We start from the raw sequence: 14,427 nt of genomic DNA on the forward strand, positions 1-14,427 counted from the left end.
AATTTGGTGATTAATGTCTAAATTCATCAAAACCTCAACGCCCACTCCTACTTCATTTCCATTTTAAAGTCCACTATTTCTTTCTCCCTTTCTGCTGATGTACCAATCATCTTTATGGTAGTCATGCCGGCTGCACACAAAGAGATATGTTTGCGCTACTATTGTGCAACTCAAGACAGGCTAGTTTGATAGGAGAAAGTTATTGCTGCATTTAAGAACAATGTTTTGCACATGGATCGCTGTGATTTTGATTAAACTATTTCATTTCTTTATTTATTTATTTGCATGTACATACTACTGATTAAGAAAGTACTTGAGAGTAAAGAATCTTAACAAGAATAAGTGATCTGCTGTTAATTTGGGGTACTGGCTGTTGTTTGATGTGAAACCTTTAGTGAGTGGAAGATAAGTTGAAGTTAATAAAAAAAAAAATTATTTAAATATATTGTCATTAATTAGGTTTGTGAGGGTAATATTTTCCTTTAAGCCTTGGCAATTTATCAGTGGATGAAACTTTTCTTTTTAATGAACCTTTGGGATTTGTTTCATTTTAAAGTGGGGTCACTGCAGTAGTGCAAGGGAAATGTTTTGCCCGTCTGTTGATACTTAGTTGTAAGCGCAAATGGATTTAGGTCACATAACAGAAATGAACATTATCAGTTATAAGTAAAAACATGGTGCTGCTTTGCTTACAAAATAAATTTTCAAACAATGAAGCCCAAAGAGGGAAAATATCTAACCACTTCAGAAGAAATAGCCAACATTCTAGCTTGGTTTAGGCCTAAAGATATTTCATTATGAAAGAGAAGATGAAGTGTATTGCTGCAGTAGATGAGCATCTTCATTTCATAAGTTTAATATCCTGTTGTAGGAAATTGTAGCAAATGAAGTTTACTTGGTCATAGTAAGCATTGTCTGTAAGGTGGCAAGCCTGACAATGGCAACTGTTTGTTACCACAGTCCCACTAGAATCTGTATGTGACATCAGCACTTAACATTTTTAATATCTTGCTTTAAATAAACTGAAACTTTAAAAAGGCAAATATAATACTTCTTCGGCTTTCTTTATTTTCTTTTCATCCTCATTTCTCTTCGCCCCTAAGGGCGCTTTTAATTTCAGCAATTTGGAGAGTTTCCTTGTCTATAAAAATTCATAAAGTATTAGGGGGGGAAAAAAACTGTGAATTTTCCTGGTTTAGAATTTCTTCCAAGTTACAAGGAAAATATGGTGACAAAGATCTTCAAAGGCTTAAGAGTTTAATGCCCGAGCAAGAGAGGAAAAGAAAAAAAGTGTGGGGCTTTTACAGAGTAGATGGGATAATTCTTTTTGCCTCTGGTATTTTGTTTCCTCCTATTACTAGAGAGATGTAAGAATTTGTATGAATTTCACATATGATATAGTGTTTAAAAATTTTATATACAATCATGACTGGAAAATCTTTGCATTTTGCTGCACAAAAACTAGAGGTGAAAGAATAGATACTTTTGATATTCCAAGGTTTTTTTTAATTGCTACTTGATGTTGCTGGTATTAGGCACAAGCCACTTTTTCTCTTTTTACAATGTAGTGATTATATTCTGAAAAAGATTATACTTGCACCTTATTTCTGATTGCTCATTTCAGATTCCAAAACAAAGCAAGTGATTCAGCACAAATTCAAATCCAGTATGGTAAGTGTAAAAGAAGTATTGAGCACTTCATATGTTTAAGCACATTTGCTCTTATCTTGAATAATATGTTTGCAACTTTCTCAGTCTTCTTTACTTGCTCCATGTCTCTAATCAAGTTTTGAGAAGAGATTGCATATCACTATATAGACATATAGGTGGGTGAATAGATTCATTTGGTATGCAGTATGCTTTCAATTACAGTGAAGACATGGAAGTTTACTTTGTTACAAAGCACTATCTGAAAAAAAACTGGAAAACTATACAACCATTTCTCATATTAAATTTGTTGATGATGAACCAGAGATTTCTGCATGAGGATAAGTCTTGACAATTCTTCCTCTTTTCCCATTTTTTTTTTATCAAGCCGATAGTCTCCTTTGTTGCAGTCTTTGTGGTTGGATTTTTTTCAAAAGTTTTAAAATCTTAGTTCTTGTATCTTTTAATTTTGTGCATTTTAATTTCATTACGTTTAACTGTTAAACTTTTTTATTCGGCAGCATATTCCAAATAATGTTCCACTTTATTCAGTTATGTATTTTTTATTATTTATTTTTTTGTAGAATTAAATAAAAGGAGAGCAACTAGGAATGAGGCTTGGGAACAATTGTAATAACATAGAGAAACTGTATGTGAGTCAAATATCAAAGAATAATATAACCAAAATATGTAAAGTATTTATAATATAAATGTTACTTCTTAATCAAAGCAGATATACATTTTCTGGCTGGCTGTTAATAATTTGATCAGCAGAAATCATGCCTATAATTCATGGTTTTTTTATGTGTAATGTCACATTTCTTGACAATATTTGTCTTCATTATCCTCAACACTAAAATTGTCAGTTGCTTTGCAAAGTATTATTTGTGGAAACAGTGACTGCAAACAATTGTTGTGTGTGGTGCATTTATCCCTTTTTGAAGGAAAATTGTACAAGGTTTTACATTTACCATATTTAGAGCTTTTTTGCTCAGAGTACTTAGAGACATCTTCCGTTGGAGACTTGAGCAACTTTAAGGTCATTTTCATTTTCTTAATGAGATACACATAAGCCCATGACATGCAGTCAGAACAAACCCTTCAAAGTCATGCATGCAACTACATATATGCACAGTTTCATGGAGTGCTCATGAGATCCTTTTCTATATACATGAGAGTAGGAGCAAAATGTTTGTTGTGTCCAACATTGCTGCTTTTCATTGATCAATTCATCTTTCATGGGAAGTGTCCTTATCAGTATATGTGAGCATAATTAAGTTAATGACAAGTTACTTCTGAACAGAGAAATGTTCAGTTTCATGTTTCCTCCTTTCTTACATTGCTTTGTAAAATATGGTTTCATTGCATTTTAAATTAGGCAGAATGGGAAACATTTTGAATCTGTTTAGTTTGTATGCTGAGAAATATTATCTAAAATGAGTTTGTGATAAAGCATTTAAATTATTTGTACCTGACTTACCAGTCTTTAAATGAACTATCATTCCACATTTAAGTTTTATAACAAGGATTCCAGTGTATTTTGTTCAGCAACAGGTTTTAGCTGTAACATTGGAAATTAGCCCCCCCTCACCTTTATAGGTTAATATTTCCTCAAACTTTGAAAATAATAATTTTTTTAAAAAATGAGATGCTCTTGTTATTCAAGGGGACCACATTTTATGCGTGTACCATGGTTTTTAATATTGTGTCTTTTTCATATTATAGCCATCTTCATGGAGATAATCAGGAAGTTTCAGCTCAATTTAATTTTGACCCTAAAGAATAACGAAAGTATTCTTGTAATAATACAGAAAAATGATAAATAGCTGTCACAGATTACTTTTTACAATTTGTTTTTACTCATATAACCTAGGAAGCACTCTGTGGGAGGGTGTTGATTTTAAAACTTTAGGTGACACCTCATTGTGATTTTTGAGTGTGCATTACTCCATCCAGTCATGGCTCAGAAGCTAATGTCATACATATGAGCTTCATCATTGCACATGTCACCTGGTTCTTTTGTGTTTACATTTTTTTTGGATTATCCTTGGTTACAATGATGTTTTGACACACTCGATGTGTTCTTTTTGTGTGTCAGCTTACAGTATGCTTTTTGTTTTTCTCTCCTGGCAGGCTAACGAAACAGCAGTAATGTTCCACAGGATTATTAGTGTGCATTGGGCCAAACCTCAGGACACCAAGATTAAACGTAATTACCCGTGTCACCTTAATGTACCATTTTCCAAGTTGCTAGTTTGTGTTCCAGTCTTTCGCCTGGCATTTACACATGCAGTTCAACTTTTGTGCACCAATGATTTTGACCCTGAAGTGCTGCTGCATTCCAAGCTTAATGTCTTTATGCATCTCTTGTTTGAGAGCTTCAAGTTGCCTTGGAGTTTGTAGTTTCCCTTATATCCTGCTTCATACATTCTGCTTTTGATTTTTGTGTGGAAATGGTTCGGCACAGTTAAAATGTAATATCCTGTCTTCAGGATGTCCTGACTGTGATAAGCAATACCCAGATCTTTTTCCTTACAAACACACAACCTGATTATTTCAGAGTATTCTGAAACTACGCCTAACGTACCCATGCAGACTAAAACATTGCAAGGCTTTGGGGTGGAGAGGCCTGTGCTGGACTAGTGGCATGTTGATTGCAAACTAATATTATTAATAAGAATAGAATATCTCCGCTTGTTTGGCATACATAAATGCTTGAATAAAAGCAGCTGCCTTAAAACAAACTCTTGTTCCTCTGCCTGCCCTACTATTTTTTAATTGAACAAAGGTGATAAAACACAAAGAAAAGGAGCTTTTTGGTTATCATCTTCTGTTATCTGCAATGTCTTTTCCCCATAGGTCAAAGGGGATGGGATTATCAACAAAAGAGAATGGTGCTTGATGGTAGCATTACCTTTGCTGGGGCTTGCATTCTGGTCCTTGTTGCTGCATCACAGTTGTCAGCTGAAGGAAGTGTGTCATGCATGATTTTGTTTTGCTGTCAGGTGTCATCTAAAGAAAATACTTCTTTTTCAGCCCACTAGCCACAGCTGAATACTTTTCTGATGTGCTAAATTGCCAAGAAAAATGGCTAGGTCTCATTCTTTCTTGAAGATTCACCATGTGACTGTTTTCGCAGCTATTAAGTTTAAAGCATGCTTTAGTCACAGCAACCTTTTAGTACTTTTGGTAAGGTACCTTTATATTATAAAACTTTAATAAGATTTAAAATGTGTGTTAAGTAGCAAAAATAAATGCTTTATAGCTGCAAAAGATGTATGCCCCCCCCCCCCTTGTACATTAACTGACCAATAGCATGGCTTTTCATTGCACACACACTCACAATTAAAAACATGCCTTGATTAATATCTGAAACTTATGCTTACCATTTTGTACATTTGCTCTATTGCAGAATTTTGTAGATATTATTTTTGATGCATTTTTGTTAACAGTAAAAAGTGTGTTCATTCATCAATACAGATTTCTATATGCAAATACAAATCTGATGTATTTTAAATACTAGTTGTAGATAAGTACATTGAGTATAGGCTCTCCACAACATTAAGGGTAGGAAGGTGAAGGGTAACAGTAAATTTTTTTTTAAAGTATGAGGTATTATATAGATCTTAAGAAAATTGAAAATTTAGATTGGATACACGAATATTCTGCCAAGCTTTAACTTTCTTTAGATTGAAGGAAAAGGTTTAGTTCTGTTGATGTCCTGTAGTAGTTTTAGTGGGGTTTCAGTGGGTGGATGCATGCATGCACATATTTTACCATTTCTGCTCCATCTGATTGTCACGGTTTTTGTGAATGCTCTGCTAATTCCCAACGTGTGCACTTCAATCAAAAACACTATAATGCAGAAAAGCAATTCTCTTGTAGATATCTATAAATGAATGGCCAGCACAGTGTCTGCCTGTTGTGTAACAAGCTGATGTGTTGTGTAGTTTGGGGTCAATCATTATTACTTATTAAGCAGTTTTGATGGAGGAAACAAATCTGACTAGCCACCAAGAATCTTCTGTATTTGAGAGTGCTGACTGATTTGATACACAAGATGACCATCCTTGTGAAGTTGATCTTAGAGTCAGGTATTCTTTAGAAATCCATGGTAGAACAGAGGTTTGCAGTGCATTAAAAGTTTAATCCAAACTTTTTTTTCTGTGAAATTAAAGTTTACTCCTTCAGAAGGAAATGTGAAATGAATGCAGCTGCATAATATGGTGACAAAATTTGTGACTGTGGGATTCAGTGACATTAGTATGATTGAGCAAACTGGTTATACAGCTATTTTGAGGATTAGGCTTATGAAATAGATTGCTTTCCTTTGCATGGAAATAAGTTTTTGTAAATGCATGGACTTAACAGGTTCATCTGGAGACTGGAGACTTGGCAATCTGCTTTATGTGTGTTTAGTACTGAGCATTACACCAAATTAATGCTTTATTTTAATCTGTGAGCAATGCACACATATAGTATGGGAGGAAACTAAAGGGTGGGAAGAACATCTGTTGTTCTAATTATAGGTATACACTGTCCAAAAATGAGGCAAAATCCAGCTAGTAGACCCAATCAGCTCTGTTTACATTTGATGAATTTACTAACCACCTCTGGTAAATTTCAACTTAAAAGACCAACCTGAATGGTTTGCAGTTTGTTTGTTTTTTTTGTTGCATGTATTGGTAGATATAGGCGATATAAACCTCACCTGTAAATTTCAGCCTCCAAAACCGATCCGTTAATTATCCACTACCAAAGAATGCACCATTCACAACATTGCCAGCAGCCAACACCAAACAGAGCGACAGTTCGGTTTATTCAGATGTTGAAAGTTTGTATTTCTCGTGCTAAAGTAGCAGTTTTTCAAAGCCACATGCAGACTGTCAGCGTGCAAATAATCTGAACTGTTGCTTATTCTCTCTCTCTCTGACTGGTGTTGACTGCAAGCAATGTTGTAAATGGTGTACCAACGTGACATAATACACTGTTATCAGTGCTTGTTGATCGCAGGTGCGAATCGTAGTGGGTAATTAACGGATGGGTTTTGAAGGCTGAAATTTACAGGTTAAGTTTATATCGCTTATATCTACTGATGTCTGAAAAAAATTCAAACCATTCAGGTTGTTGGTCTTTAAGCTGGTCAAATGTGTCGTAAAGCATTGTAGTTTCAATGTTTACCAGATTAAATTTAGTTAGTTTAGTCCTCGAGGAGCATAGGGCTGCAACACCAGATTAAGAGATGTATCAAGATGCGTGCTGCATTTCTGGTTATGTCAGATGCTTTAGAAGAAAGTTCAGGTTTTTCCAGATGGCATGCTTTTTCTCTTGAGGCCTGAGCATATCTTCTCAAATGTCAGGTAGTGTTTCAAGAAAGCTAAGGTTTGAACATTTTTTAATGGTCATACTTGGAATTTAGGATGAGATTGTTGGCTCAGATTCTGAGCTCAGACCTCAAAGATAGTGCTTCAAAAGTGCTTATAGCTGATCATGCTGTAATAGTCAAGCTTTGTAGCTTATTGCCTGACTGCATTACTCAAACTTTTAAAAGGGCCATTATTTTTAGTCAATGCATAACTGGATGGAGTAATGAAATGGATAAAGTTGATAAATTATTCATCTTAAGTTCTGATGCCTAAACAAAGCAGTTTTAAAATTTAAGCTTTAAAATTTCATGTGTATAAATAAAGATTGATAAAATACGATGGAATAGCTATCATTTGCTGTTGAAAATGTCACAGCCTTTTCCTTTGGTTGAAGTTGTGAATTCAGATTTCAATTATTTGCAGCTGCAACAGATTTTTTTCCCTAATTTTCTTTTCCCTTCCCTAAGAAGTTAATGTTGTGTATAAATTTAGCCTTCTGAATATATCTTTTCTAAATCTTATAATTCCAAGACAGTTCTAATTTTTTGGTGGTGGTGGAGGGGGGAATAGGACTGATACTTTTGTGTCCTCAGGGCAATTTCAAAGCCTTTCAGGCTGTTTCCTTATTTTAGTAGTCCACAAAAAGATCTAAGTTAGTGCAACAATTGTTCTAAGTGTTTCTTCAAATAACAAAATTTTCATAGACTTATATTCAGAGTGTTTGCTTGTTTGTGGTAGCTATTGCATCTGTAGAAACTTGTGTTAAATACACATCAAACTTGTTTAGAGCTCAGTTCTTAAAAATAAAACATGTCATGGTGTAAGTCTTAACACATTTAAAATCTCAAAAGTTGTAGCTATTCATATTCCTGATGTATTAATGCTATTTTATTCATTATACTTTTGAGCTTTTTAAAAATTGTTTTCAAAGTTTTCTTTTGTGTTTGTGTTCTTTCTGTTTAGCTATTTTCTGTTGACATTATTTCAAAACTGTTTTCCTCAAGTCTTTAGGAATAGCATAAATGACTGGAAAATATTACTTAAATGTTACACAGTAAGTTGAATATTGCTCATTATGGTCTGGTTTTTTTATGTTCTGTCCATAGGCTGACCAGATATGCTATGCAGTGCTCTGTCTTTTCTCGTACATTGCCGCTGGTATGGAGCAACGCAAACAGTCATGACTTGATCATGTCAGCCACACGCTAGCCTCATCCTGCAGATAGGGTTCATGAAAGAGTTGGTAAGGAGAGGTGAAGAACTCGTTTCAGGATAATCACCAACTTCTTTCCACTGGCAACCCTGCTTCTTCAGTTGGCATTTCCTGTGTACTTAGCTATTGGGAATGGATGTACTCTGCTAACATTGTTCTACCTTAAGTGCTCACCCTTAATTAAGATCTTGCTCATTGGTTTAGGGGAAGAGAGTTAAAGGCCAGAGCTGTAAAATGATGAATATGTTACACATTGCAAATAAGACACAGTATTAGACTCCGACATATCGAGAAAGTTGTAAAAAAAAAAGTCTTCAGTGCCAAAAGAATGGTGAACAGAAGCAGGTTTTTTCCCTTACATCAAATTTCTTACCTTTTGACAAAGCTGTGATTGAGAGTTTTATCTTGCAGTTATTACAAGATAGTGGAGAAAGAACTAAAGTAAATGTCAGTTATGCAAATGTTTCGACAAATGCAAGATCTTTGAATGTAGGTTCGGTAGCAAGCTGAAACATTTTTGGCAGTGCGGTTTCTTGTCTGCATCCCACTGTGGAAGGTATTAGAGCACAGTGACAAGGAAAAAATGTAAAGTCTTCGCTGCTTGTGTAACACTTTCGCAATACTTTGGCTGTGCCAGTTTATGTTGGTAACCTGGTGGTGTTTTGTTGTAGGGCCCAGTTTTCATATACACATGTATATCTCCAGATTCATCTGGGTCAGATAATATATTGAAAGTCTCATTTTTGTGCTCAGAATGCTGGAAAGAAGAAAGAATTTTGAAACAGTCATCAGGCTGAAGTTTTGGAGATGGAAGAAAAAAAAAAAAAACAGCAAAACTTAAAATAAATGAAAAAATGCAGCTATTCTTAATATGCCAATGGTCTATATCTCACCTACAAAACCCCTTGTCATAGGGCTTGGAAATCATTGTTCCTTTCCAGAAGGTCAAAAACAGATGTGAAAATAAATAAGAGAAGACAAGATCTCTGCTAAGTAACAAAACACCACTGGCTTTACTTTGGTAAATGGCTGATCTCTTATCCCCTAAGTGTCCTAAGGACTTGTTCTTGTCTTTACAGGTTTCTGGAAAATGATATGGTGCTTCAATGTGAATTTCTTTTCTTATAAAAGATTTATTCTTTTCGCTACTTATTCAAAAAGACAGAACAGACTATCGGAAGTCTCGTCTTCCATGTGCAGTATATTTCTGTGAACCTTTGCCATCAGCTATGGCAATGATAATATGGCACTTCTAGTAAACCCACTATTACACAAATTATTGTACAGTTACCACATAAAGAGTGGTTTCCAGATAAGAGATATGGCTATTTATTTTTGTTTAACTGCTGAATATACACATATTTATTTATCTAAAGTTCTATTCTTACAATGCCTGGATGTTAACAAATTAAAAATTATATAATGCAAATCCCAGGCATTGAATGTATGGCATTTTGTTCATGCATATTGTTTTTCTGCATCAGATTCATCTTGAATTCATTAAGAAAGTGAATAAGCTTACATGAATGCTCCATTTATTGCTTTCATTTGGAGTGCTTGCATGGGAGAGTGTAGGTGTGTACATGCATCAGGCAGAAAGAAAAGAAACATTCTGAATCTTCTATTTGAATGTAGACTTCTGGTTACAGAAACCTGTATCATAAAGTGATACTTTTGTAGCAAAAAGTTTGGATTTATGCCTTTATGCATGTGCAGTGCATATACACTCATGCCAAAGAGAGAGAGAAGAAGGTATGCTTGTTATGGGGTGACAGGTACTTGTGACTGTGAGCATATTTGCTGTATCCATGCCCATGGTCAATGTGAGCATATTTGCTGTGTCCAATCATATGTACCTCACATCTTGCTTGGACATGCTGTCAGCCATCTGGATTTGAATTGTGCATCTGTGCTTTGAATACATACAAAGTACTAAAATGTTATTTACAACATTGGTCATGTATAGATGTCTTGACCGTGAATTTCTGTTTGTGCCCTGCCTTGGTATATGTGTAAAGCCTGGACTAGACTGGATGAATTTGTATTCATCAGGTTTTGATTTTTGTGTGAGGGGAGGGGGAGGGTTGTAACAAACACTGTTATGTCCTATCCTGTAGCTTTTTTAAAATTGTGAAGAATAGTGTGTTCCTAAGCTGGCTTGCCAGTTATTACCCTCCCCCTGATCCTCTAATGTTTGCAGCCTGTAATACTGTGATTTGTGTAAAGCATTAGTACAGTAGTAGTAGATTTCACTGCAGCCTTCTTTTAAAATTAGGATGTAGACAGTTTTCTTAAATCTGCTGTGTTGGAGTATCTGAAGTTAGCAACCCACATGATGTAGCTCATGCCATTTTCTGTACTGTAATGGGTTTTTTTCAGTCTGGTGGTGTCTAATGATTACAGAAATTCACATCTGTGCAATAAAATATTTATCACTTTTTTTGAAATATGACTTTTTATAAAATTCAAATCTAGCCAATCATATAAAACTATTGCAGAAGAAAACTACCAGTTGAAAAGATGTCAGAATAATGTAAGACACTGAATAATGTGATAGGGGTCTGTAGTAAGAACGCAAAAAATATTAAACATGGTTGGTAACCTTTTGTGCTTGAAATAATATTTTGCATGACTACTTAAGAAGGTCTTTGTGGCATTAATAGCAAAAATGTCTCAGTATTGTCTTGGAGGGAGGAATTGTAATAATTATATTATTCTTTGTTAGAAAATGTTGTGTTTTGATCACTGAATCTTGACCGACTAGAACACAGAGGATTATTAATGTTGATTCACTTGATTACAAAACTACTTAAAAAAATGTCATTGATTGTAAAATTTTGGTTTCTTTTAGTCAAAAAGCGTACAGTTATTGTCTTGTTTTCTATGGGTTATTTCGCTTAAATGATGATAAATTACTGTGGTCCAATGACCTTAAATGTTTAAGAAATTCAAAGGTAAAAGAGACTTTTTATGTTGTTTTCTTAAAGTAATTGAGATGCTTTTCTACACAAAGACCAACTGTAGTGGGAATTAACTGGTTTCAAATGTAAAAACATTTGTTTTTTATTTTTTCTGCCTTATTTTAATTTCAGTACTTTCCCAAAGCATGAAATCATAAATGTTATTTTATTTGATTGATTAGAATATGTCGCTAACATAATAAAAAAAAACAAAAAACACACAAAAATAGTGGCAGTTTGTAAACAATTGATGTCTTAATTAAGATTTTTTCAACTCTTTGCTCTTTCGCGAATGCCATAAATAATAAATAGTTCAAACTACTAAAAGAATTTGTTAGCTTCTCTGCAATTGAATTACTGAATATGAAGACATTCCTATTTGATGGGTGCATTTCAGTTTTATAAAGCTTTGGAATATACTTTTCTTTTGGAAAGAAGTATTTAGTTTTCAGGTGACTTGAATGCAACAAGAAAAAGATTTTATTTGAAACTGAAGTTGGGTGAATAAAAAAAAAAAGATGAAATACACGAGATCTTGAAGATCTACAGTGCAAAATGTTCATATGACTGGGCATAGCTCTGGAAAAAATATTTCCTAAAATCTAAATAAAGGAAAAAAAATGTTCAAAATGTAAAAGCAAGCACCATCAGACAGAAAAAGGTAAAACATATGATGTCACAATTGCACACCCCTAATTAACATATATTTGGTCCCAGCTCTCCCACTGACAATGTAAGTGTAGTCATATCTGTTTTGTGGGGTTTTTTTCAAACTTCTTTCTGTGCAATGTAATGTTTGTAGGCCTTATCTCAAGAACAGAGGGTATTCTTTACTTGGATTTGTGAAAATATGCTATCTTGTACAGAGCTCTGCCCAGTCATTGCAGTAATTACCGCTGTAGCAAACCTCAATGTTAACACCTTTTTGTCATGTTTTCAATTTTAGTTATCCTTTTCAGTATATCAATGCTTACATAAACAATGGAAAAACTCTGTATATCTTTGTTCACTGTTCATTTTTCCTGTTTTGAGAAGGTTGAGTACGCTATTTGTGGTTCATTTTGTGTTTCCAGGTGTGCAGAACAAACACACACAAAAAAGAATGTGTTAACCACCGACAGACTTGCTGAATCAGGTTTAATTTAGAGGCTGTTTCCATTATCTTTCACTGTGACCAAAGGAAGGTGCATCAGAGCTGTAAAAAATCTCTTCAGCTTTAAAATGCTATGTGTATGAAAATCTTTTTGTGATGGTTGTCTTGTAAAGCCACAGACCTCCATGATTCACTGCGTGGTTTATGGTAGTTTTAGTGTGACTTTTTGTTACTTCTATTTCTTCAGAAACTTCACCAAATGCGTTTCCCTTGTCCTTTTACCAAGTAGTTCAGATGGCTCCTTACATGGTAGGAAATAGCTAAAAATCTTTACAGTTTGTTCTTCAATTAGGCTTCATTCATGCCACACCAGTATGCAAAAATCCTGAACCACAGAAGATGTAAGGGACAGATACAACTGCTGTTGCATTTAACACCCAGTGGGAGATGATGATATAAATGTGTGATAAATAAAACTCGCAAAGTACTTTTACAATCTAATTTAATGTTTGGGTCCAGTGCTCTTAGAGGTTTATTTGGTTCCAAGGTCACCCCATTAGAAATTATAAGCCACCCATTAATAATCCTTTAGTCCTCTGCCTTCTATATATTGTTTTCTTATTTTGCATGATGACCATTACATTTTTGCTTGAGTGTTACAATTAGTCTGCATGTTTCTGGGAATGTAGACATCTTTATAGGAAATGTAAACTTGCCTCTTTCTACAAATAAATTTTGACTAGAAAGACTTGCGTTATTGATGGTGAAGGCAGGTTACATTGGTGTGCTTGCTGAGAATGACCTTTTTTTACTTGTAATGATTCCTTATAAATATATTACATTTGCTATGTATTTTTAAAAACATATTTTAAAGTCTGTCTGAATTTTAAAAAATCATGAAAGGGAATGAAGTTTCCAACAGTTTCTCCAGAAAAATCTTCAACTTTGTAGTTGACAATTTAACGAAATATGGATATAGATTTGTTTTTTAATTTTATCACCCCGAGCTGAGAGTGAGTTGAGGGTCTGTAATTGGAATGAGAACACATTAAACCCTGTAACAGGGATCTCTTGGATGACTGTTAAGGTAGAAAAATGCATCATCCTCAAATTAGTGACGCTCATGAATGGATCACTTTGAAGAAATAAGAGTGTTCAAAACAGGTCCTTAAACCCGAAAATTGGCACGTGGAATGGGACCTTGATTCAAAGTACTTTGTTGATTTTTGGAACACGAGGTTTTAGCATAGTATACATGCTTGGCAGCTAAACCAATTTAAGTCGATAACCAGCGACATCAGGAAGGCAGCGAAAGAAAACTGGATCGAGGAGCCCTGATGTGTAGCTCACCTAAAGGTCTTTGTGGAGAACCAATGATCTTACTGGCACTCTTGACCACCTTCGTCAAACAAGCTTTATCTTTGACAGAAAGAACGCCAAACCACATCGTTATATTATCAACCGAAAACAGACCTAAAAACCCTCCAAAGTAATCAGATTATGTCCAGTGACCTTGTCGATTTGCTAGTCCTACTTAAGGAGTGTACATGTGTACCGACCCAGGTACACGTGCATGGCACTTACAGCAACTCTAGAATCTTATAAAGGTTGGAGACTGGGTGGAAGTGAGCCAGGGGCGATACGAAGTGATGCAGCGAGTAGACGAGAGTGATAGTACTGGACAGAACGATCGAGTCCATCGGAATTACGGGATTTTTTTTAAAACTGAGATGAAGACAATCAATAGAGGCACAATAAAAAAGTCACGCACTGATAACAGCTAGCTAGTGTAGTTCGGTTTCGATGTCAGAGTTCAAAGATCTAAAAGTCACTGCCAGAGCGTGAAAAAATGGCACAATTATACCTCCGAGGATCTCTGAAAAGGACAGAAAACTGCAGGATAAATATATAAGAGGTGTTATACGCCAGCCGCGATAATTGCCATGCAGTAGGTTTAAGTGATAAACACAAGATTCACATCTGCATTACTGTACAAGTTTGATAATCACACACGCATACACAGTATTTATAGGCTCTCTGAAAACATATAAGTTTAACGCCATTTTCAAAAAAGTAGAAAGAAAAAAAAAAGGAGTGAACTAGCAAGGAAAAGACTTGATTAACCTCATTTGGTTCAAACCGTTCTCA

At 34.8% G+C, this 14,427-nt stretch overlaps 1 protein-coding gene across 10 annotated transcripts in view; it reads left to right on the forward strand.

Annotated features, from left to right (window-relative positions):
- Positions 1-13,025, forward strand: part of LOC112560412 (MAP kinase-activating death domain protein-like) — a 78,658-nt gene extending 65,633 nt beyond the window's left edge. For 6 of the 10 annotated variants that reach the window (XM_025232259.1, XM_025232263.1, XM_025232266.1 and 3 more), the window contains 3 exons: positions 1,625-1,671; positions 3,781-3,856; positions 8,120-13,025. In XM_025232259.1, coding sequence (XP_025088044.1) covers positions 1,625-1,671; positions 3,781-3,856; positions 8,120-8,124 — 128 coding nt within the window. In that variant the 3' untranslated portion in view covers positions 8,125-13,025. The remainder of the gene's footprint in view (positions 1-1,624; positions 1,672-3,780; positions 3,857-8,119) is intronic. The other 4 variants (XM_025232262.1, XM_025232264.1, XM_025232267.1 and 1 more) reach the window with 2 other exon arrangements.
- The last annotated feature ends 1,402 nt before the right edge of the window (positions 13,026-14,427 follow it).

This window comes from Pomacea canaliculata, linkage group LG3 (genome assembly GCF_003073045.1).
Source record: "Pomacea canaliculata isolate SZHN2017 linkage group LG3, ASM307304v1, whole genome shotgun sequence".
Taxonomy (NCBI): domain Eukaryota; kingdom Metazoa; phylum Mollusca; class Gastropoda; order Architaenioglossa; family Ampullariidae; genus Pomacea; species Pomacea canaliculata.